This window comes from Urocitellus parryii, chromosome 5, assembly GCF_045843805.1.
Source record: "Urocitellus parryii isolate mUroPar1 chromosome 5, mUroPar1.hap1, whole genome shotgun sequence".
Classification (NCBI taxonomy): Eukaryota; Metazoa; Chordata; class Mammalia; order Rodentia; family Sciuridae; genus Urocitellus; species Urocitellus parryii.
The window spans coordinates 82259863-82283937 of NC_135535.1; the positions used below are offsets into that span (position 1 = coordinate 82259863).

The 24075-nt window shown below is 35.8% G+C and overlaps 1 protein-coding gene across 3 annotated transcripts in view; it reads right to left on the reverse strand.

The window, feature by feature from the left end:
- Positions 1-504: 504 nt before the first annotated feature.
- Far2 (fatty acyl-CoA reductase 2) overlaps positions 505-24075 on the reverse strand; it is a 53404-nt gene continuing 29833 nt past the window's right edge. For all 3 annotated transcript variants that reach the window (XM_026379878.2, XM_077798243.1, XM_077798242.1), the window contains 4 exons: positions 15073-15244; positions 11676-11805; positions 6700-6827; positions 505-5837 (listed from right to left, as the gene is read on the reverse strand). In XM_026379878.2, the coding sequence (XP_026235663.2) occupies positions 5675-5837; positions 6700-6827; positions 11676-11805; positions 15073-15244 (593 nt within the window). In that variant the 3' untranslated portion in view covers positions 505-5674. The remainder of the gene's footprint in view (positions 5838-6699; positions 6828-11675; positions 11806-15072; positions 15245-24075) is intronic.

The following is a 24075-nucleotide window of genomic DNA, read 5'->3' on the forward strand; positions in this document are numbered from 1 at the left end:
GGTTAAGGGTTTGTTTTTTTTTTTTCATAACCTTTTAAGGGTTGGTTTTAAATTTCTAGAATATAAAAGATTAAAATAATGAAAGGGAGCTATCACGTAGGTGCCATTAAAACCTATATTTGGAATATGCATGTCAACATCAGTTTTCCTTTTATAATACTTAATAATAGTAGAAGAGTCATCAGTCATTTCCCAAAGTTTAAATCATTTAAGGAAATGGGGAAACAAGATTCCAGGTAGGTAATGAGATTAGCAGAAGATTTTAGTCCTTAACAAATAGACTTAAACGACTAGATTAAAAATGGTGGTTTAAGAGAGTGGTGGGTCACAAGTTATAGTTTTTCAAGTGAAAAAGTTTTAAAGATAAAAGCTGTTTTTCTTTTTTTAGAATCAGAATATTTTTTATTTTGGTTAGAAGTGGAATCAGTTAATAGGAAGATAGACTTCCTTAAAAAGAAGGTAAACCATAGAGAAATCCAGGTCAAAACTATTTTGCAGTAAGGCTTATGTAGAATGATATTTTGGATATTTTGCCTAAAATAACAGAAGCATCTTTGTTTAAAATATACAGGATCACAGAGACCTAATGTTAACTGATAAATAGCAAGTGACATGTTTTAAAAGATTTTTTAATTGAAAGTCCAAATAATGAACAAGCCTTCTTTGTGTTTTTTCTTCTAATATTATTTGTAACAAAGGTGGGCTAGAAACTAATACAACATTTCTCAAAAGGAGATTAATTGGAGAGAATTAGAATTTTTGCTACTGACTTTAGACTGGTTGTTGGTCTTCCTAACCTGCTTGTCAGAAAATTCAATCAACTTTTCAGGTTTTTTTTTTTTTTAATGGGAGGAAAGTGCTGATTTAGGGTTACTTTCAGGATTATAGCTGTTAAATATCTTTTTAAAAGATTTTTAAAAATTATTTTGTATTTATATGATTTTTAACTATTTCCATGTTTTCTAAATACCACATTAAAATTTTAATGAAATTAATCTGTCCCATTAAAACTGACTATAAAGGAATTTCATTAGTTCAAAATTCTGCTTTGCCATACATCTTCAGAGTTAAAATAGAGGCATATTTTTGGCATTGAAAGAATTAAAATTCTGTCCAGCTCTTTGAATGATGAAGTTTAACTATGTATTAAGATTCCTTAGGTGTTTTTGTCCTCTCCAAGTGTTTCACTTTCATCCTGGAAAGCATTTTCTGACCTACCAGTCATGCAACTTTCTCTATGTCTGTGGGTCCCTCTAGCCCTGATACTCAACTTTATTACTTAGTCCAATTCTCCTTTTCATTGTGTATTCATAATCTATTATATATATGTTCCAGCATACATATTTTAAAAATCAGGGACCTAAAATTATTTGAAATGTAATTTTTAAACTGTGTTTTCATATATAAGCTATGAGGAAGATTAAATATTTAGGTGAATAATTCACCTCTGCAGTATCTGTACACTTCAGAACTACCTCTTCAGAATAGCTTAGCTCAATATTAATCAGAATTATTATCTAATAATTCTGTAATTCATAAAATTACTTCTGATTCTCAGATGATTAATATACATTATTCTCCTGCACATTTTTGATAGAAAGCATTGTATTTTTATAATAATTTACTGCCACAAAATTTATAATCTATAGTTTTAACTTTGGAATTCATAAAGAAATGATTAATATTTTAATATTGGAAGTAAAGATATACCATGCTTTTTAATCTTACATAATTTAAGTACTGGATAGTAAATTTATATGTAACCCTTCTGCATCAAAATTCAGTTTATGCTTGAGATCAAGGTGTATTTTTTACCATTCGAAAATTACTTAAATCTGGGATCTTTACAATCTCAGCATGCCATTTAAACTAGTACTTTCCCTTCTCTCTTGAATTCTAGCAAACCAAATGGAGTCAACCTTTTTCACCACCATCAAAATAAAAATGGTGGTAAACAATATGTTTACTGCCTTATCCTATAATGCCTATATTAATACTCAAGTATTCCCTTATTGTGATGATATGCTCAAAATATCTACCCCCCCCCCTTTTGAAATATTTCTTAATGATGAAATCACCTTACATTATTGAAAAAAACTGCCTTGGATTTTTAAAAAATTTTATCCCAGGAACAGAACAGGAAACATTTAGTGTCTCAACTGCAAACATTTGACCCTAAATAAAATTACAAATAATAAAACATTTTCTTTGTTTTTTCAATCTTAGAAAATAAATAAACATCAATTCCTTATATTTAAACCTTTTTTTCTCATAGATAAACTACATGAATATTTAAATATCACTTGGTTATATTTGCTTTTACTCTAGATGGAGCTAAACTGCTATGTTAAAAGTGGAAGAGTGACCAAAGTTGAGCCAATTCATATAGGTCTATAAAAAATTGAGTACAGATAAGATTACAATTGATAAAATATAAAACATTTAAGTAATTTTGTTTTGCAGCTCCAAATATTATTGGATGTTTAGCCAAAAGAATTAAGTTAACTCTTCCAAATAGTATAACTAATGCAATTTATGTAGTAATTTTAAAACTCAGAAGGCATAAGGAAAACTTACACATTAATGAAAATTTTTTATGTCAGCAACAGTTTACATAAATATGTAATGAATGTATTGCATATTCTTTGTATTCTTTTTTCAGGTAGTTGTCACTTTAGTAACTACCTTTTTAGTTTTTAATTTTATTTATTTTGCAATGTTGGCAATCAAACCCAGGCCTTGGAATATGTTAGCCACTCCCTCTACCACTGAGTCATACCTGCCCCCAACCCCTACCTTTAATTTCTTAAAGGTATTTTTTATAATTCATCCAAGTTGCCATACCTCACATCTCTCCTCTGATATTCAATTCCAGATTAAAATAAGTGTTTTAGAATAGGGATTTACTAAAATGTGTATCAATAAAGATATTTCTGCTATTTAAACTCAATTTCAGTTAAGCTCCTTTGCTACAACAGTAGCTGTACTTCTAGGGGATTGCTGTCTCTCAAACCAATAACATCTTAAAACCAGCAAGTGCTACTCTTCATTTTGTTAGTTTCTGGAAAATATTTTTTCAAAGTAACCTAGGCAGTGAGATTTTTAAAACTTTGTAGGCATATGGGACAAACATTACTTCTTATCATAAACAGTTGCTTATATATTTCCAGGTATTAGAAGAACAGTTCTAGTAAAGTAGCCATTTAAAAATTTGCATATGATTCCCTTTAATTTAAAAATTGGTGTTTCTGGAAAGTTTAGTTGATCTAATTTTTATATTCTTTGTGAGATAACATGCTCTGGCTATGAGATTATTTACCTTGGAATTTATTTAAATGGGATGTTAACTAGAAATTAGGTTAGCATAAAATTTCTATGAAAAGTTAGTACTAAGTTGTGTACCCATTTTCAATTTTTTCTAGTATTAATTGCCTTAGGCAATTAATATTCACTACTATATTAAGTATCATGTGGGTGTAGAATATAGGGATTACCAAACTTCCTTTTAAACATAGGTACTTTTACTTTTTATTTGCTCCCCAAAGTAGAAGATTCTTTCCCATTGCTCCGAATATATTAGACATTCAAGTTATTGTTAATTGGTCCTGATATGAACTACTTATATAATAGGGATTCTCTGTCATGCAGGTACCTTTTACTGCTGAATCATCACAAGAGCACTCAATATTCCTGTCATTTATCTGATGCCACTGATAAAACATTCATGTAAATGTAATCCTACAAAGGGTATCAGAAAAAAAGTGAAGTATTGTGTACCTGTATTTTTATATTCATCCTATAGATATTCCTGTGGTTTTATTTGTACAGAGTTCTTTGGAAGGTTATTTCTTTTTTCTGGGGTGGGGTGCAGGGTGGTGTTATGTGATCTGCTATCATCTGCAGTTAAACAAATACACAACACTAGAAGAGGAAGTTTTTAATTCAAAGTTTTATTTAATCAAAAGTCAAAATGTGAGTACTTGATCAGTGGAGTTACTGAATTGATGCAACATACAATAATCAAAAGATAGTAAATGCTTAGAATTATTGTGTTTAAATCCAATCCATTGAAGTTTATCTTGATTTCATATTTTTACTGTATCCATAGTTTGTATTACTGTAATTCAAAAGTATCATATAGACATCTCAAACTGGTGTTTTGTTTCAGAGCTGAGTTGTCTGCCATAGAAAGTAGTCCCTAGATCTTATGTCAAATTGGTAAAAACATTGCCCAGAAGAGTTTCCCCAAAATGCCTTTTATGATACTGCTGTAAGGCCTTATATATTTCAACTACCAGAATGTGCCTTTTTGAATATTACTAATTAATTATTTCAGAAGGTGAGCATAAATGTAACTGCTATTCTTTATTAACTTTTTCAACTAGTTGTGTGGTGATGATTACTTTTTAGATCCCAAAAGTCATATTTGAATAATATTGTTTTTAGCATGAAGAAAAGTAATCAACATGCACTCTCAAATATGAGAAAAGTTGGGATAACAGTTATTACTATGGAATGTGAGAGCATATAAAGATTTTACTAATTTGTATTATATAAAACATTTTAGGCAAAAAAAACCCTCTAAATTTAATGAAATCCACTTTTCTGCTGTACATTGTACAGTCAACATTGTACAATTGAAATAATCAAGATACTAATAAATCCTCTGGTGAACACAAAGAGTAATCTTCCCCACTTTATATAAGAAAACAAACTAGATTTTAAATTTTCATTTGAAATTTTGCTTTCATCAATGGCAAAGATGAGGTGACTGGGTTTTTAAGATTCTGGTCTAGGAATTTCCTTCCACTTTAGCCACTCAAATAGATGCCTAATGAGTGAAATAAGCTTAAATATAAGGGCTTTGGCAATTTTAATCAATAAGCAGGAAACTCACAAGAAAAGATTATCCATAAAACTGGTGATTAAATAGTAGTTATCAAAATTTTATGAGATGTTATTATTAATGTTGACTTGAAAGCATAGTGAGACTCTCCAATGCAAATATGCTTAAGTCCTCACTCTATACACAATTGTTTACACTTCTTGATCTTTTTTTTTTTTTTTTAGTTTTAAGAAGTGGATATAGTTAAGAAAAATGGTAAATGTGAACTCAATTTCTGATTCTACTCCTTAACCAGGACTCTGTTACATCATAGAAAGGAAGGAGAGCCACTCCAGTGGGGAATCGTTTAACTTACAGCATTTGTGAGGGTGTTGAGATCACAATTCCTCTACTTGTTTTGTGTTCAGACCTTTCTCCCAGTTACCCCAGTATGTTTCCAGGGTTAGTACTGCCTTAGCTTATTTTGGCTTCTCCATATGTTCTTCCTTGCTTATTGAGTTGAAATTAATCCTCTCAAAGAGAAAAGCTAAATAAGAAAAGTGGGAGCATTTTCACATTGAGTATGCAAGAGCCTAGACTAGAGTGTTAGGAAATAATCTGGAAGTAATTTTTTCCTAAAATATGTATGGCTATAGTCTAGTTTGTGACTTTCCTCCTTTCATGGAAATAAAAATAGACAGTTAAGAAATAGTGATGAATACGTAACAGCATATTTGACATATGTCAGCTTGGACATGTTCCTTGTTACTTCCTAATCTTGAGAACCACAGTTTACTGTTTTGAGAGGTATCCGAGAGGTTCCAGATAAAAGGTGAATGTTGAATGTTCTTAGATCTTTAGCGTTCTGGATGCCCTAAAGTAGGAGAGGAACTTATAACAGAAGCTCACAATGAAGAACCACATATTCCGAGCCATTTGAGATCTTGCAATGAGAAGGCACCAGATGATAAGAAAGAGGGCAGTATTAAAGAGGTAGTGAATATTTCGGAGCCTGGGGAAGAGACAGACATAACCAAAGTTAACATAGTACAAATACTCAACTGTGTGATCTTAAGCATAAATGTCTTCCTGGTTGTAATCAGCAAATATTAAGTAGAGTATGTGGCATGATTTGATGGCTTTTTGGTTTCTGTATCTTATTTCCACAACATTCTGAATAATCATTTCTCTAGCTAGATTCTTTGCTCATCTCTCTCTATTTTTAAGCTATTTTACAAACATGACCAGTATAATCTTTTAAAAATATATTTGACTTTATTACCATATCATAAATCTTCACTGGTTCTTGTTTATCAGAGGATAAATTCTAAAGTTCTTGGCCTGCTTTTCAGATTTCCTTCCTGTTTATAATCTGCTTTTCCATTCTTATTATTTTCTGCATTGCTATTATTATTTGTACCTCCAGGATTATGGCTGAAAGAAATGTAAGGAAGTTGAAGGAACTGAAGAGTAGCTAAGTGATTTTTCTTGGATTACATATAATAATCAGGTCTCTTGCCTTTGGAATTTTTTTTATATCACATTATGATAGGGTGTGGTAAAAGAAATAGAAACTTGAGTTTAAATCTGGCTCCTGTACTAAGGAGGTGTTACCACAGATAAGTTATTTGCCTCTTTGATCTTAAATACTTTCGTGATAAAAATGGGATAACGAAAATAATACCTGCCTCATAGGGGTGTAGTGAAGTCTAAATGAAGCAGTGTATTATTATAGGGCATAGTATGGAACACAGGACTTGCAGAAAGTGCTCAAGAAAAATTAATTCCTCCCTTTCCCTTCTCAAATTCTATCTGGTACAAAGTGACATACACAATAGATGCTCCATAAATATTACCTGAGTAATTATGCTTACCTTTTTAAGTGTTGCTTCGCTTCTGGGATCCCAGCCATATCCTCTTTCAATATGTATTTCTTAATTCCCAAAACATAATTTTCAATGTATTCTAGCCAGTTCAACTGGCTCACATCAAAGTTGAATACCTGCAAGGCAAGAGAGATTATGCGTTGCCAGAATTGCACAGCTGAATAGGCACTTTGTCCACTTGATGAAATTTCTTTTACGTAAAGGAGTGACACTCAGTTATAAGAGACAGGTTGGACACCCCCTCCAAAAAAACCCTGTGATAATTTGGAGCTGTTAGTTCAGAAGAACTGATAATATAGATCACCATTTACATAAGACTATTTAAACAGGGACCAAGCCAAAACAGTTGACATTCAGGAAGTCTTGTGAGGAAAATTTAAAAGAACTGGTATTAAGTGTTATGGTTTTGAAATAAGATGTCCCTCCAGAGCTCCTGTGTTTCGGCAGGAATATTCAGGGGGGAAGTAATTGGATTGTGAAAGCTGTAACCTAACCAGTCCATCCTAGTTTGAACAAACCAGGTAGTAACTGTAGGCAAGAGAGACATAGTTGGGGGAGGTGGGACACTGTGACCCTGTCCCCTGCCCCCCTATGCTTCCTTTCTCTTTACCAGAAGCAGCTTCCCTTAGGAATGCCCTTCCCCCCATGAGACCTCTGAAAATTAGCTCCAAAAGTTATTGTTGCCAGGTATTTTGATCACAGCTAAACAAAGCTAATACAATCTGGTGAAAGCTTGTGATTGGCTTGGTATGCTTTTTCAAGTAAATGATGAATGATTATTATAAATATTAATGGGATGACATGTTAGTGACCGAAATATAACTTACATATCTTTCCCATACCTCTTAAATTTTAGCATTGTTCCCTTGGCCTACTATTCTTTCTTCCAATACTACTTCATTACATAGATGAGGTTAAGTAACCCATTCCTTAAAGCTTTTTATATTTAAGAAGTTAGTGGTAAAAGAAAAGAGATGAAGGAAGATGGAGGGCAAAAGGAAAAGGAAGAGATTTATTTAGGGAGAGAGTGCTGCTACATAGAGATAGACACTGTAAATAACAATAAGGAAAGTTTAAAAATGTTTTGCATCATTAAAGTGTATTTTCTATTTGGTTTGTTACTGAAAGCTAGTGTAAAGTTTTTAATTGCTTCCAACAGATTTTATCTCTGCTCCATTTTGAAAGTAATGCTGTGGTGTGGCAGGATCATGAGGACCAGCTTCCTACAGACAGCCCTAGGATGGGTTGAGAAGGAAAACATCAGGTCATCCATGAGCCATCCATACATCTTTTCAAAATCTCCATAAAACGAGCTTAACTAGAAAAATAGAGGAAAAGAGCTTCAAATATAATAGATAATTTTGATTGAATATAAAGAATTTGGGGCAATAAAACAACAGGAAGAGTGTCAGGAAGATTGTGGTAACTCTGGAAATATTTAAAGTGTTAGGTTCTTCTTGAGTGGTTTGAGTATGATCCTGTTGAAAAAAAAGATTGCGTTAGATAATCACTGGTCTTCACACTGGGTAGATTTAATTTTGAAGGTTTTTATTTAGTATATTTGAAAAGAATGGCATGAAAAATGAACTTATGCTAGCATTAAAGAAAGTTCAATATTTTATAAATCTTAGCAAGTGGAGTTTCTTTAAGCAGTCTAGTCTTCCCCATAAGGAGCTTTCTCTTCCTTGGATGTATAGCAGTCTCAGATCACTTTTTGCTTAATAAAATCCTATTAGTAAAGAATTTTCCTCTGGGCAATGAAGGTGAGTTGCCTGATTAGATTTAACTGATTAAACTCCCATTGAGGCCTCACTAGAAAGGACTTTAATCTTAACAGCAAAACATCTTAATTCAAATAAACAATGTTCCTGAAACAACAGCTGGCACAAGATGGGTATTCAGTAAGTACTGGCTGAATATATAAAAGAATTGCAGTTTAGTAAAATTAATGTTATTCTTTGTGTGTGTGTGTGTCACTGGGGAACAAACCTAGGGCTTTGTGCACTCTGCCACTGAATTACATCCCTAGCTCCTTAATATTAATTTTAAAAAACAAATGTTCGGGCTGGGGATGTGGCTCAAGCAGTACCGTGTTCACCTGGCATGCACGGAGCACTGGGTTCAATCCTCAACACCACATAAAAATAAAACAAAAGATATTGTGTCCACCTAAAAAAAACCCTAAAAAATAAAAAACCAAAAGTTTATTTTTGTTACATAGCATTTTTGTTTGTTATTTGATGTTTATATAAGGTTTATATGAATATTACCAAATTAAACTTAGTTTCCTTTTTATTTTTAGACAGCCTTCCTTTTTTTCAACAGCCTTTAATGGAGGCATAGATTGTTCTAAATAAAAGGCATAAATTGTCAAGATCAAAAAACCAATCACAACTAAAAGTTGAGTTTATTGACTTTAAAATGGCCACAGGGGAGGCTGAGGCAGGGGGATCATAAGTTAAAAGTCAGCCTGGCAATTTAGTAAGACTGCCTCAAAAACAAATAAATAAAAACTGCTGGGGATGTTGCTCAGTGGTACAGCACTTGCTTAGTGTGCACAAGGCATGCATAAATGAATGAATGAATGAATGAATGAATGAATGAATGAATGAATGAATGAATGCCAGCTACCAGTTTCTGAAAATCTCTTGGGCTTTATGATTAGTGGTTTCCCTATATCTAGGATATAATAAAATTCTAAAGAAAATTAGTTTGACATCTTAAGGATTTAGTAGTTCTCTAGGGCTACTTAATCCTCATCTTTTATATGCAAATAAAAATGTTATATATTAATCACAGAAAACCATCTTAGACCTGGGAGGGAGGTGAGTAAATATTAATATCCTTAGTTAACATTATGAGCATTCAATGAACATTTACTTAATGAATGAACTCTTTGCTGATTTATTATCCATATTGCTTTTTGTTAATATTCTCCACTTTCACAGAGGAACATGATCAGAAATAACCTTTTCCCGGAGCTGTTACTATGTTTACTTTAGAGATATTATCCATTATGTCTTAGAAAACCATGATAGGAAACCCTTTATAAACATTCGTTAGATATTAAATGTAAGAGAGCTTTGCTTTAAACATTAGTATATTTTCACCTTTGGGACAAGGAATTTCATGTTCAATTTGTCACCAGAAAGCTCAAGAACAAATTCCCTACCTCAAGAACAACTTCCCTAGCAACTTAGTAGGATCTAAAAACATTTTTGTTTTTTTCATTCTTAGCCATGACACTCTGACTTGTATTGGCTTGTATTTCAACTAGTTTGGTAGTTCATTTCATTTCTATTTTGTTCTTTTATTGTATGTATTAATTCAAGTTTTCACAAGCCTTTGTAAAATTTGAAGTGCTAACAAAGAGCACATGAGGTTAACAAGTTCCATAGCACTCCATAGACTTGTCCAGAAATTGAATTGCTTTGGGGCTGGGGTTGTACCCCAGTCAGTGGCAGAGAGCTTGCCTCACATGTGTGAGGCACTGGGTTCGATTCTCAGCACCACAAATAAATAAAAAATAAATAAAGGCCCATCAACAACTAAAACAATATTTTAAAAAGAAGTTGAATTGCTTTCAACAGTAGTTCCATTATCACTTTGTTGAGTATGTTTGTGGTTATCACTAAATATTTATTCATTTATATAAATAGAGGCTTTTATTTTTATACTGTTTCACACTACGGAGTTAGATTTCAGTGAAGTTCTAGTTCGGAATTTTTTATTCCATCAGCAAATCAAACTGAATTCCTAGCCACACTGGAATTCAGTAATTACATTTAGGATTATTACCTTTGCTAAAATATTTTGAGAGCATGGTCAAATCCACTGAAACTATTCCCATACACATTTTTAGTCATTTTAGGTTGAAACTTACTATTTCAATGCTGTCAAGTACAAAATAAATAGAAAACATTTTTAAAACAATTGTTTCTTAGGAGAAAATGCCAATCATTAGAGAGGAAGTAAAAACTTTTAAAAGTTTAGTTAAAACTTTAGTAATGTCATAAGGATATGCTCAGGGAAAATGAAACCTAGGACATGTACAAAGTACAAAAGACTTCGGCGTTTGTGAATTTTAGAATCTGCAGAGGTTTATCCTTTGTGGTTGTTAAGAAACTAAGGAAATAAGTGATGCTGATACCAAAAAGAGATGGCCTATCTTAAAAATTAGAATTGCATTGTGGAAGAAAAATATTGCAGGAAGGAACACTGAGTGTCAGAGATAGGGCCATACTGGTAGGGTGAAATTTAGATGAGATAGAATGCATAGTGTAGGGGTTAGCTTTAAAAAGATAAGAAGGGCTGGGCACCGTGGTGCCCATGTATAATCCTGGCAGCTCAGGAGGCTGAGGCAGGAGGATTGCAAATTCAAAGCCAGCCTCAACAACTTAGTGAGGCCCTAAGGAACTCAGCAAGACCTTGTCTCTAAATAAAATATAAAAAAGAGTTGAGGATGTGGCTCAGTGGCTGAATGCCCCTGCGTTTAATCCTCAGTACCAGGGAGGAAACAAAATAAAGAAAGGAACTGTAGCTGTGGAGATGCAGATCAATTTTAATTTGTCAAGTATAGTAGATGAAAGAGTTTATGAACAATAAAAATGAACAATAAAATCATTTTTTATTGACAGCATAGTACATAGGGGAAAGTCAGAGATAATGAGGGCTTGTGGTGAATATGACTACTGAGGGATGAAAAAAGAATTTCAGGATGGAAGTACAGTAGACAAAATACATCATTGCAGAGAAACAGAGAAACAGTGGAAATCTAAGTGAAGTCCAAGAACATAGGTTTCTTACCTCCATTAAACTCATTTCCTTTCACTGCGTCTGATTTTCTTAGGAAAAAATTATCTGTGTATATACCCAAAACTTCCTCCATTGACTTTATGAGTTGAATAATCCTAAATTCCAAATGAGTAAGATTCTCCTGTTGTCTGCACCAGTGCTGTACTTACTCTCTGGTCCTCAGGACTCAGCTCTGACATCAGCATTTCTGTATTGTATGTGCTCCATTCCCAACTCCGGTTGACGAAGTACTCCAGCATGGAAATAGTTCTTAAAAGCCGATTCATGAGCTTTGTCATCCTAAGGATGAGATCAATTAGAAGCAGATATCAGTACACCACAGATGGCTACTATATTGGGATGACACTATATTGGGATAGATGACAAATTTCATTGAAGAAAAATCTTATCCCTCTTCTTTTTCTCCAATTCCTCATTAAAATTCTTAATCTTTTTTTTCCTTCCATTTTAACTCTGTTGAATGAAGGAAAGGGAATGAATTTAAAGGAGATTCCTCTATCGGGCATTTTAATACCAAAGTCTTCTTTCTGCCATCTCTTTCCTAAGAGTAGCAAACTTACTTTTAAAACAGCCTGCTATACCCCCCTAAGGACACACTGTTCATTTTTTGAATTCTGAGGGAGACAATTGGAAAACTTATTTCTCTTTATTGTATGTTCTTGGATTTTTTTAAAATAAATAGTCTCTCAGATCTTAGTATATAACTCCTGGATAGAAGCATTGACCATATTAGCATCTGGAGAACTAAAGCATTTGCCAGTTGTAATGCAGACCTAAGGAGAAAAGAACCCACTCTTGATAACCTGAATTATGCACAGCACTGATACTTCTAAGAAATATTCTCTCTGCTAGTTTGCATAATATTATCTTTATAAATAAATATTTGCATTTTCATAAACAGGTAACATAGACTTAAGACTGTGTCAAAGCCAATATTACAACTTAGTTTTGAACAACCTCCAAAAATCTCTGTGCAATCTCATAACCTTGTATCTCATGACTTGAAGTAATTTTCCAATTCTGTGGTCAGAACTTGAAACAGCTCCTTTGTGTGAATCTTCCAAGTTAAATACAATTAGCAAGAAACTTTCATATGTGTTATTATTTGATCCTCACAATACAACTATGAGGTCATCAACATTGATATTACTTATATTCACTTCATAGAAAGATTATGTTCAAAGAGACATTGCTAATACTCCAACTTAGTTCTTTGGATTATAAAGCATTTGATTTTTATCTTAATTAAACCAATATTCATAATAGTGATTACTGTATTCAATGCAGTAATGAGTTATGTTGCTATTTTGGGGATTTGGTTTTATTTTTGGTTAAATTCTAAAGCCTGTGTACCCAATGACTCATGGGGTACTTCTCTCACTGTATTATGGAAAATTTCTTAAACAGAAGGTAGATATCAATGTTCTTTGACTCAAATACCATAATAGAGTTCCATTTAACTGTAATTATATAAATCTCTGTCCCAACTCTGATACAATTGATGTGATTTTAATAGTTGCACTTTAATTCTAAAAAATAATAGTCATACATACAGTATTATCCTTGTATATATAGGACTATATTGACCTAATGGTATTTATTTTTTTTTAGGAAAAAAAAGAATTTATCACTCGAAGGTAGAAAGTTTATCTTAATAGCTAAAATACAAAAATGGTAAAAGAAAAGAATGATTTATTTTACCTCATAAAAATTTAAAACATCTTCAGCAATAATAGAAATTATTATTCTAAACATTTTGATGTAAAGTCCTATAAAATAGATATGATCACTATCCTCTTTTTACAGAAGAGGAAGTTGGGACTTACAGAAATGAACTAATTTTAGGGCTTTTATGCCACAAAACAAAAGAACCCATTTCCCACCAAAATTACAGTTTGGTTTCTCGAAAACAAAACACCTAAGGATTTTTATTGTCTCTTCCTCCTGTGTTTTTATTTTTTACATACTGAACTTTCTGCTATTTATCTAAGCCTTTTAACCCTGACTATTTTGAACGTTTTAGCATTTCTGCTGTAATTTTTTTTACTTTTTATACTTAATAAGCCCCATTCAAGGGCTAAGGCTATAGCTCAGAGGCAGAGCATTTGCCTAGCATATGTGAGATACTGGGTTCAATCCCTACAACTGCATAAAAAAATAAACAAACAAAATAAAGGCATGCTGTCCGTTTTTATCCCCCTCTTCCAACAAAAAAAGCCCATTCAAATATTTCCCTTATAGTCACATGTCCTTATACTTCAGTAAAGAGCTGAGTTGTGAGCTCTAAATGGAGTCTCTGAAAATATGGTTAAGCTACAGTGGCTAAGTTTGAGTCATTTGCTCTGTTAAAAAGGATGAAAATTAAGCACAATGAGAACCCCCTAACCCTAATAAAGGATAGTAAAGAAGCCAATACAGTTCATGGTCTAATTCTTGATCACAGGCTTGACTTGGTAATTATAATAATGATGACTTCTCATTACTCCAGTGAGACAAAGAGATAAGGGATATGTCCTCTGTCACACTGCTCATGGCTTAGCTTCAGCACACTTTGTTCCCCCTAATTCCTTCACAATTCACAATACTGGCAGTTGAGACTCAGCGTTCTCTAAACCCTTCCTCTGACACTTCCTTTGAGACTATTCAAATTCTTCCCTTAGCTTCTCTTTCCTTGATTTTAAATTTGGGATGATAAGAATGTCTTCTCTGAGATGTGAGAGTGGAAATGGGATCATCATGATGCTGTCATCCTTCCCCCCAGAAGTGCCACACAGTAAGCTCTCAGAGATTGTCGTTACTGTGTATTTTAAAATGATTTACTTGAAACACTCCAGTGACAGAGTCTCCGTTGCTTTACTTTTAGTGTGGATGATGACTTGCTAAATTTATCAAGCAAGTTATCATTTATCTATCTATTTATTTATTTTATTAGTTCTAATCAGTTCTACATGACAGTAGAGAGCTCTTCAATTCATCGTATACAAATGGAGCAGAATTTTTCACTTTTTGGGTTGTATGTGAAATAGTCACACCATTCGTGCAATCATACATGTATCTAGGGTAATGATGTCCATTTCCATTCCACCATCTTTTCCACCTCCTTGCTCCCCACCCCATGCCCCTTTGTCCCATCCAAAGTTCCTCCACTCATCCCTTTTCCACCCACCCCTTTTCCACCCACCCCGCCCCCATTATGGATTAGCATCTACTTATCAGAGAAAACATTCAGGCCCTGGGTTTTTGGGATTGGCTTATTTCATCAAGCAAGTTCTTTAACTTCCTTCATTATGGCAGGCAGGAGATTTTTAGGTTAGCAGTAGTTTGTGGTTTCTCACTACTACTGCTGCCTTTTTGTCCCAAAAGTGTGTGTGTGTGTGTGTGTGTGTGTGTGTGTGTGTGTGTGAGAGAGAGAGAGAGAGAGAGAGAGAGAGAGAGAGAGATACATTCAGCATCCACTTTGATCCTCAGCTGAAGCTGGGCTAGAGACTTTCAGGCCCTAATTTCCAGCACAGTGACACTCTTAAAGCCATTTGTACAGCTGCTCACCTGGGCTCCCTTCCAGTGAGTCGCAGATAGAAGTCATAGATGATGGCAGGGGCCCGGTGGCTGACCGCATTCCAGCAGGAGGCTGTGAAGTAGTTGGTTGTGAAGTCAGCATGTGGCCTCCTGAATGCTCTCTCAAATGGGACTTTTTCAAAAGTTGCCAAGACTTGTGATCCTGGCAAAAAAGGAGAGTTAGGTACTAAGTTTCCAAATATATAAACCCATTAAAGTGAAAGATGTTTACAAAATAATAAAGACTACGGATTTGCTGCAAAGAATAAAGAATCAAATTCTAAAAAAGTGAAGACTTTTATGTTGGGCAGATGGCCATCTACAAACTTAAACAATATGAATGGGTCAAGAATTGGCTCCTTTTCTTGAAATATTTACTCAAAACAAATACTTGGGGAACTAGAACTAGTTTGAGTCAGTACAAGGAAGAGCTTCAATGTCAAGATTACCTCATCTCTTCTGAAAGAGAGCCTAGGGACCACATATTCCTTAGTTGAATTATTACTTGCAGAACCATCAGGAAAGTTTCTTCCTTTCTTTCTTCTTTCTTTGGTGCTGGGGATTGAACCCAGAGGCACTTCAACCCTGAGCTACACCCCAGCCCTTTTTATTTTTTATTTTGAGATAGGGTCTCACTAGGTTGTTTAGGGCCTCACTAAATTGCTGAGACTGGATTTGAACTTGCAATCCTCTTGCTTCCATCTCGTGAGTCACTAGGATTACAGATGTGTGCCACCACACTTGGCAGGAAAGTTTCTTAATGGGTTACAATTTCTCAAAGTTAAACTTTCTCAATAAAGAAAATATAAAGGTGGGATTCCCTTGCATTGGTTCACTTTAAATACTACAGTCTTACTTCTTTGGTATTCTACTTTGCTGGAAATATGTTAGATTTAATTTCCCACTATTGTCTCCAAGTTTCTTTTTAATAAAAATCTTTTCATTTTACCTTATTATTTAGATTATACTTAGTTGAAAAACTTTGATGCACATTTGTCAATTCAATAGTTCTTCTCAAAAATATTCACTTAAATCCAATTTGAATTTATGTAGAGTTTTTCAAAGAATGTACCTAAGCTCATTATTCAATGATAACGAAGCTATCATTTATTATGGTAATGTGATTATTGCCTTTCTTCAAAAGATACCACCTAGAAATCTATATGAAAAATATACACCCTATACAGAAGGGAAAATCCATAGGCTTATTTACTTGAAAAAGAAAAATAAATAAAAAGGTCATACACATGTAGGGTAATCTAATATTAACACCAACTTTCTAATCTACATATCCATATACATTTCCACTCAGATATATAATAAACATCCATAATTTTGTTTGTGTGTTTTGGTACCAGGTATTGAACCCAGGGGCACTCAATCACTGAGGCACATCCCCAGGTCCTTTTATTTTCTATTTTGAGACATTGTCTCACTAAGTTGCTTAGGGCCCCACTAAGTTGCTGAGGCTGGCCTCCAACCTGTGATCCTCCTGCCTCCTGCCTTGGAAGAATTTTGATTGCTCTTATTTGAAACACAAATAAGTTTCAATTTAAATGTAAAATCAAATTAATCGGTAATAGTGTCCAGATCTATTGTATTAAAAAGAATGCTAATACAGAGTCTTGGCACTGGGGCAAAAGGATGTTGTGACCAGCTGACATCTGCCATGGTGTGAGGGGATGAGAGAAGGCACACATGCCAAGTATGTGTCATTCTTGGGAAGGCATTCTTCAAGTCAAGCCTATCATACAATAAGCCACAGCGTCTGGCTACTCTACAGTAATAATCTGGGACCACTCAATGGAATGTGTAGAGATAATGTCACTGATGGAACAGGGAAAGGAGAGATGTATTAGTGAGGACTGAAGCATCCTTCAGGGTAGCTAAACCCACATTTCTTACCCTCTGCCATCATTAGATGTTTACATGTATTTCCGTGGATTTTATTCATTGAATAGATCCAATCCCTTACATGTAGACCAATCAATAAAGTTTATTATGGGGCTTCTCACAGTGGATTTCCACACAATCAATACTCATATGGATGCTATTAAAAATATAGGTACCATGGGCTGGGGCTATAGATAAGTGGTAGAACATTTGCTTTGCACATGTGAGGCACTGGGTTTGATTCTCAGCTCTGCATATAATAAAGGTCCATTAACAACTAAAAAAAGATCCCAACTGCAGCAGGACCAGGGAGATCCAGGCCAACTGATTTGCGCGGCCTGCCCTGCAGCTACAGAAGGCTTGGCGCCTCAGTGAAGCCATTAATTAGCAAGCAGGGAGGTTAGGGACTGCCATTAGGTGGAATCCCGCCAGCCAAGCCCACACGGACCCTTGGGCCAAGCACGGGATCTCAGAAGGGGAAGGAAGCGGTACAGTCCCATCCCCCACAGCGGACACTCCACCGAGGCAGTCAGCGGCCACCATCCGGTAAAGCTGAAGGATACACAGCCACTCTCCTTCAGAGTTCAACATCAAAACAGGTTGGTGTCATTCAGCTCACCCCCCAGACAGCGGGAATTCGCATAAAATCTCTCCTAGGCTTGCCGGGAGAGGGAGTATCAAGCTGAGCCTCCATAAAGACTAGGGGGAAACTAGAGACACCTGACCTCCAACCCCTCCTCCCAGTAGCAGCCAAAAGGAAACCTGGCTAGCCAGCGCTGGGGGAGGGGCAAGCAGAAAAAATCAAAGTGATAGAGTGCCAGGGATCCCAACAGCCTGCAGCAGGACCCGGAAGATCCAGGCCAACTGATTCGCTCGGCCTGCCCTGTGGCTACAGAAGGCGTGGTGCCTCAGTGAAGCCATTAATTAGCAAGCAGGGAGGTTAGGGACTGCCATTAGGTGGAATCCCGCCAGCCAAGCCCACACGGACCCTTGGGCCGAGCACGGGATCTCAGAAGGGGAAGGAAGCGGTACAGTCCCATCCCATCCCCCACAGCGGACACTCCATCCAGGCAGTCAGCGGCCACCATCCGGGAAAGCTGAAGGATACACCACCACTCTCCAACAGCTTGCAACATCAAAACAGCCAGCAGCAGGACCCCGGAGATCCAGGCCAACGGATTCGCGCGGCCTGCCCCGCAGCTACAGAAGGCGTAGCGCCTCAGAGAAGCCATTAATTAGCAAGCAGGGAGGTTAGGGACTGCCATTAGGTGGAATCCCGCCAGCCAGGCCCACCGCCCACGCCCGGAACAGGCCCAGCGACCTGCCAGCATGGTAGTCACGACACCCCAATTGGAATAGGGACAGAGCAGAGCCGCCTTCCACTCCCGGAACAGGCCCAGAGAGACGCCAGCGTGGTAGACATGTCACCCCAATTGGAGCAGGGGCACAGCCGCTGCCCGCACCTGCAAGGGAGACTTTTCAACCATACAAGAGCAACATAAATAAATAGGGGGTAAATTTCAAAAACACAACAGTTGCACCAAGCAGAAACAAACGCGAGCAGTATGAAAAGACAAGGAAAGAAAGGACCACAAGCAATGCAGGTCAACTCAACTTTAGAAGAGGTAATAGCTGCAACAGATGGAATATCAGATAAAGAGTTCAGGATATATATGCTTCAGATGATCTGGAGTCTCAAGGAAGACATGAGACAGCAAAATCAGACAATGAAAGATCACATTGACAAACAAATCCAGGAAGTAAAAGATCAATTTCACAGGGAGATAGAGGTAATAAAAAACAAACAAATAGAAATTCTAGAAATGCAGGAAACAATAAACCAACTTAAAAACTCAATTGAGAATACTACCAGCAGAGTAGATCACTTAGAAGAGAGAACATCAGACAATGAAGACAAAGTATTTCAACTGGAAAAGAACATAGACAGCTCAGCAAGTCTGCTAAGAAACCATGAGCAGAACATCCAAGAATTATGGGACAATATCAAAAGACCAAATTTAAGAGTCATTGGGATACAGGAAGGCACAGAGCTCCATTCCAAAGGAATAAACAGTCTATTCAGTGAAATAATATGAGAAAACTTCCCAGAATTGAAGAATGAGACAGAATCCCAAATCCTAGAAGCCTACAGGACGCCGAATGTGCAAAATCATAAGAGATCCACACCTAGACACATTATAATGAAGATGTCCAACATACAGAATAAGGAGAGAATTTTAAAAGCTGCAAGAGAAAGAAAGCAGATTACATTTAGGGGTAAACCAATCAGGATAACAGCTGATCTCTCAACACAGACTCTGAAAGCTAGAAGATCCTGGAATAACATATTTCAAACACTGAAAGACAATGGGCTCCAACCAAGAATCTTGTATCCGGCGAAATTAAGCTTCAGGTTAGAAGATGAAATTAAAACCTTCCACGATAAACAAAAGTTAAAAGAATTCGCAGCTAGAAAACCATCTCTTCAAAAAATCCTTGGCAAAATATTACAGGAAGAGGAAATGGAAAATAACATTGAAAACCAACAATGGGAGGTAGGACAGTAAAGGGGGGAAAGTAGTCAAAGAGGATAACAAATCAGGTTTAGTAACATCAATAAACAAATATGGATAGAAGAACAAACCATATCTCAATAATAACCCTAAATGTTAATGGCTTAAACTCACCAATTAAGAGACACAGGCTAGTAGAATGGATCAAAAAACAAGACCCAACAATATGCTGTCTACAGGAGACGCATTTGATAGGAAAAGATATACATAGACTGAAGGTGAAAGGTTGGGATAAATCATATCACTCATATGGACCTCGGAAACAAGCAGGAGTGTCCATACTCATATCTAATAAAATAGATTTCAAGCCAAAGCTAATCAAAAGGGATATAGAAGGACACTTCATACTGCTCAAGGGAACCATACACCAACAAGACATAACAATCATAAATATATATGCCCCAAATAATGGTGCAGCTGTGTTCATCAAGCAAACTCTTCTCAAGTTCAAGAGTCTAATAGACCACCATACAATAATCATGGGAGACTTCAACACACCTCTCTCACCACTGGACAGATCTTCCAAACAAAAGTTAAATAAGGAAACTATAGAACTCAATAACACAATTAACAACCTAGACTTAATTGACATATATAGACTATACCACCCAACATCAAGTAGCTACACTTTTTTCTCAGCAGCACATGGCACCTTCTCAAAAATAGACCATATACTATGTCACAGGGAAACTCTTAGACAATACAAAGGGGTAGAGATAATACCATGCATCTTATCTGATCATAATGGAATGAAACTGAAAATCAATGATAAAAGAAGAAAGGAAAAATCAAGCATCACCTGGAGAATGAACAATAGGTTGCTGAGTGATCAATGGGTTTTAGAAGACATCAAGGAGGAAATTAAAAAATTCCTAGAGTTAAATGAAAACACAGACACAACATATCGGAATCTATGGGACACATTGAAAGCAGTTCTAAGAGGAAAATTCATTGCTTGGAGTTCATTCCTCAAAAAAAGAAAAAACCAACAAATAAATGATCTCATACTTCATCTCAAAATCCTAGAAAAAGAAGAGCAAAACAACAGCAAAAGAAGTAGAAGGCAAGAAATAATTAAAATCAGAGCTGAAATTAATGAAATTGAAACAAAAGAAACAATTGAAAAAATTGACAAAACTAAAAGCTGGTTCTTTGAAAAAATAAATAAAATTGACAGACCCTTAGCCATGCTAATGAAGAGAAGAAGAGAGAGAACCCAAATTACTAGCATACGGGATGAAAAAGGCAATATCACAACAGACACTTCAGAAATACAGAAAATAATCAGAAATTACTTTGAATCCTTATACTCCAATAAAATAGAAGATAGTGAAGGCATAGATAAATTCCTTGAGTCCTATGATCTGCCCAGATTGAGCCAGGAGGATATAGACAACCTAAACAGACCAATAAAAATAGAGGAAATAGAAGAAACCATCAAAAGACTACCAACTAAGAAAAGCCCAGGACCAGATGGGTATACAGCAGAGTTTTACAAAACCTTTAAAGAGGAACTAACACCAATACTTTTCAAGCTATTTCAGGAAATAGAAAAAGAGGGAGAACTTCCAAATTCATTCTACGAGGCCAACATCACCCTGATTCCGAAACCAGACAAAGACACTTCAAAGAAGGAAAACTACAGACCAATATCTCTAATGAAACTTGATGCAAAAATCCTCAATAAAATTCTGGCGAATCGGATTCAAATACATATCAAAAATATTATACATCATGATCAAGTAGGATTCATCCCTGGGATGCAAGGCTGGTTTAATATATGGAAATCAATAAATGTTATTCACCACATCAATAGACTTAAAAATAAGAACCATATGATCATCTCAATAGATGCAGAAAAAGCATTCGACAAAGTACAGCATCCCTTTATGTTCAAAACGCTAGAAAAATTAGGGATAACAGGATCATACCTCAACATTGTAAAAGCAATCTATGATAAGCCACAGGCTAGCATCATTCTGAATGGAGAAAAATTGAAGGCATTCCCTCTAAGATCTGGTACAAGACAGGGATGCCCTCTCTCACCACTTCTGTTCAATATAGTCCTCGAAACACTGGCCAGAGCAATTAGACAGACAAAAGAAATTAAAGGCATAAAAATAGGAAAAGAAGAACTTAAATTATCACTATTTGCAGATGATATGATTCTATACCTAACAGACCCAAAAGGGTCTACAAAGAAGCTATTAGAACTAATAAATGAATTCAGCAAAGTGGCAGGATATAAGATCAACACGCATAAATCAAAGGCATTCCTGTATATCAGCGACAAATCCTCTGAAACAGAAATGAGGACAACTACTCCATTCACAATATCCCCCCAAAAAATAAAATACTTGGGAATCAACCTAACAAAAGAGGTGAAAGATTTATACAAGGAAAATTACAGAACCCTAAAGAAAGATATAGAAGAAGACCTTAGAAGATGGAAAAATATACCCTGCTCATGGATAGGCAGAACCAACATCATCAAGATGGCGATATTACCAAAAGTTCTCTATAAGTTTAATGCAATGCCAATCAAAATCCCAGCAGCATTTCTTGTAGAAATAGATAAAAGAATCATGAAATTCATATGGAATAATAAAAGACCCAGAATAGCAAAAACAATGCTAAGCAGGAAGTGTGAATCAGGCGGTATAGTGATACCAGACTTCAAACTATACTACAGAGCAATAGTAACTAAAACAGCATGGTACTGGTACCAAAACAGGCGGGTGGACCAATGGTACAGAATAGAGGACACAGTAACCAACCCACAAAACTACAACTATCTTATATTTGATAAAGGGTCTAAAAGCATGCAATGGAGGAAGGATAGCATCTTCAACAAATGGTGCTGGGAAAACTGGAAATCCATTTGCATCAAAATGAAGCTGAATCCCTATCTCTCGCCATGCACAAAAGTTAACTCAAAATGGATCAAGGAGCTTGACATTAAATCAGAGACACGGCATCTGATAGAAGAAAAAGTAGGGTATGATCTACATACTGTGGGATCGGGCTCCAAATTCCTCAATAGGACACCCATAGCGCAAAAGTTAACAACTAGAATCAACAAATGGGACTTACTCAAACTAAAAAGTTTTTTCTCAGCAAAAGAAACAATAAGAGAGATAAACAGGGAGCCTACATCCTGGGAACAAATCTTTACTCCACACACTTCAGATAGAGCCCTAATAACCAGAATATACAAAGAACTCAAAAAATTAGACAATAAGATAACAAATAATCCAATCAATAAATGGGCCAAGGACCTGAACAGACACTTCTCAGAGGAGGACATACAATCAATCAATAAGTACATGAAAAAATGCTCACCATCGCTAGCAGTCAGAGAAATGCAAATCAAAACTACCCTAAGATACCATCTCACCCCAGTAAGATTGGCAGCCATTAGAAAGTCAAACAATAAGTGCTGGAGAGGATGCGGGGAAAAGGGTACTCTTGTTCATTGCTGGTGGGACTGCAAATTGGTGCAGCCAATTTGGAAAGCAGTATGGAGATTTCTTGGAAAGCTGGGAATGGAACCACCATTTGACCCAGCTATTCCCCTTCTCGGTCTATTCCCCAAAGACCTAATAAGAGCATGCTACAGGGACACTGCTACATCGATGTTCATAGCAGCACAATTCACGATAGCAAGATTGTGGAATCAGCCTAGATGCCCTTCAATAGATGAATGGATAAAAAAATGTGGCATTTATACACAATGGAGTATTACTCTGCATTAAGAAATGACAAAATCATAGAATTTGGAGGGAAATGGATGGCATTAGAGCAGATTATGCTAAGTGAAGCTAGTCAATCTTTTAAAAATAAATACCAAATGACCCCTTTGATATAAGGGGAGTAAACAAGGACAGGGTAGGGACGAAAGTTTGAGAAGAAGATTTACATTAAACAGGGATGAGAGGTGGGAGGGAAAGGGAGTGAGAAGGGAAACCGCATGGAAATGGAAGGCGATCCTCAGGGTTATACAAAATGACATATAAGAGGAAAGGAGGGGTAAGACAAGATAATACAAATCGAAGAAATGATTTACAGTAGAAGGGGTAGAGAGAGAAAAGGGGAGGGGAGGGGAGGGGAGGGGGGATAGTAGAGAATAGGACAGACAGCAGAATGCATCAGACACTAGAAAGGCAATTTGTCAGTCAATGGAAGGGTAACTGATGTGATACAGCAATCTGTATACGGGGTAAAATTGGGAGTTCATAACCCACTTGAATCAAACTGTGAAATATGATGTATTAAGAACTATGTAATGTTTTGAACGACCAACAATTAAAAAAAAAAAAAAAAAAAAACTAAAAAAAATTTTTAAATATAGCTACCATGACATTGTGACATTTCCTACGATCTTGTCCCAGGATCCAAGAAAACTGACGTTTTTTTTAATCTCACAGAAATTCGTACCCATTTTTTTAAAATTAGTTTTTAGTTGTGGTTGGACACAATACCTTCATTTCATTTATTTTTTTGTGGTGCTAAGGATCGGAACCCAGGG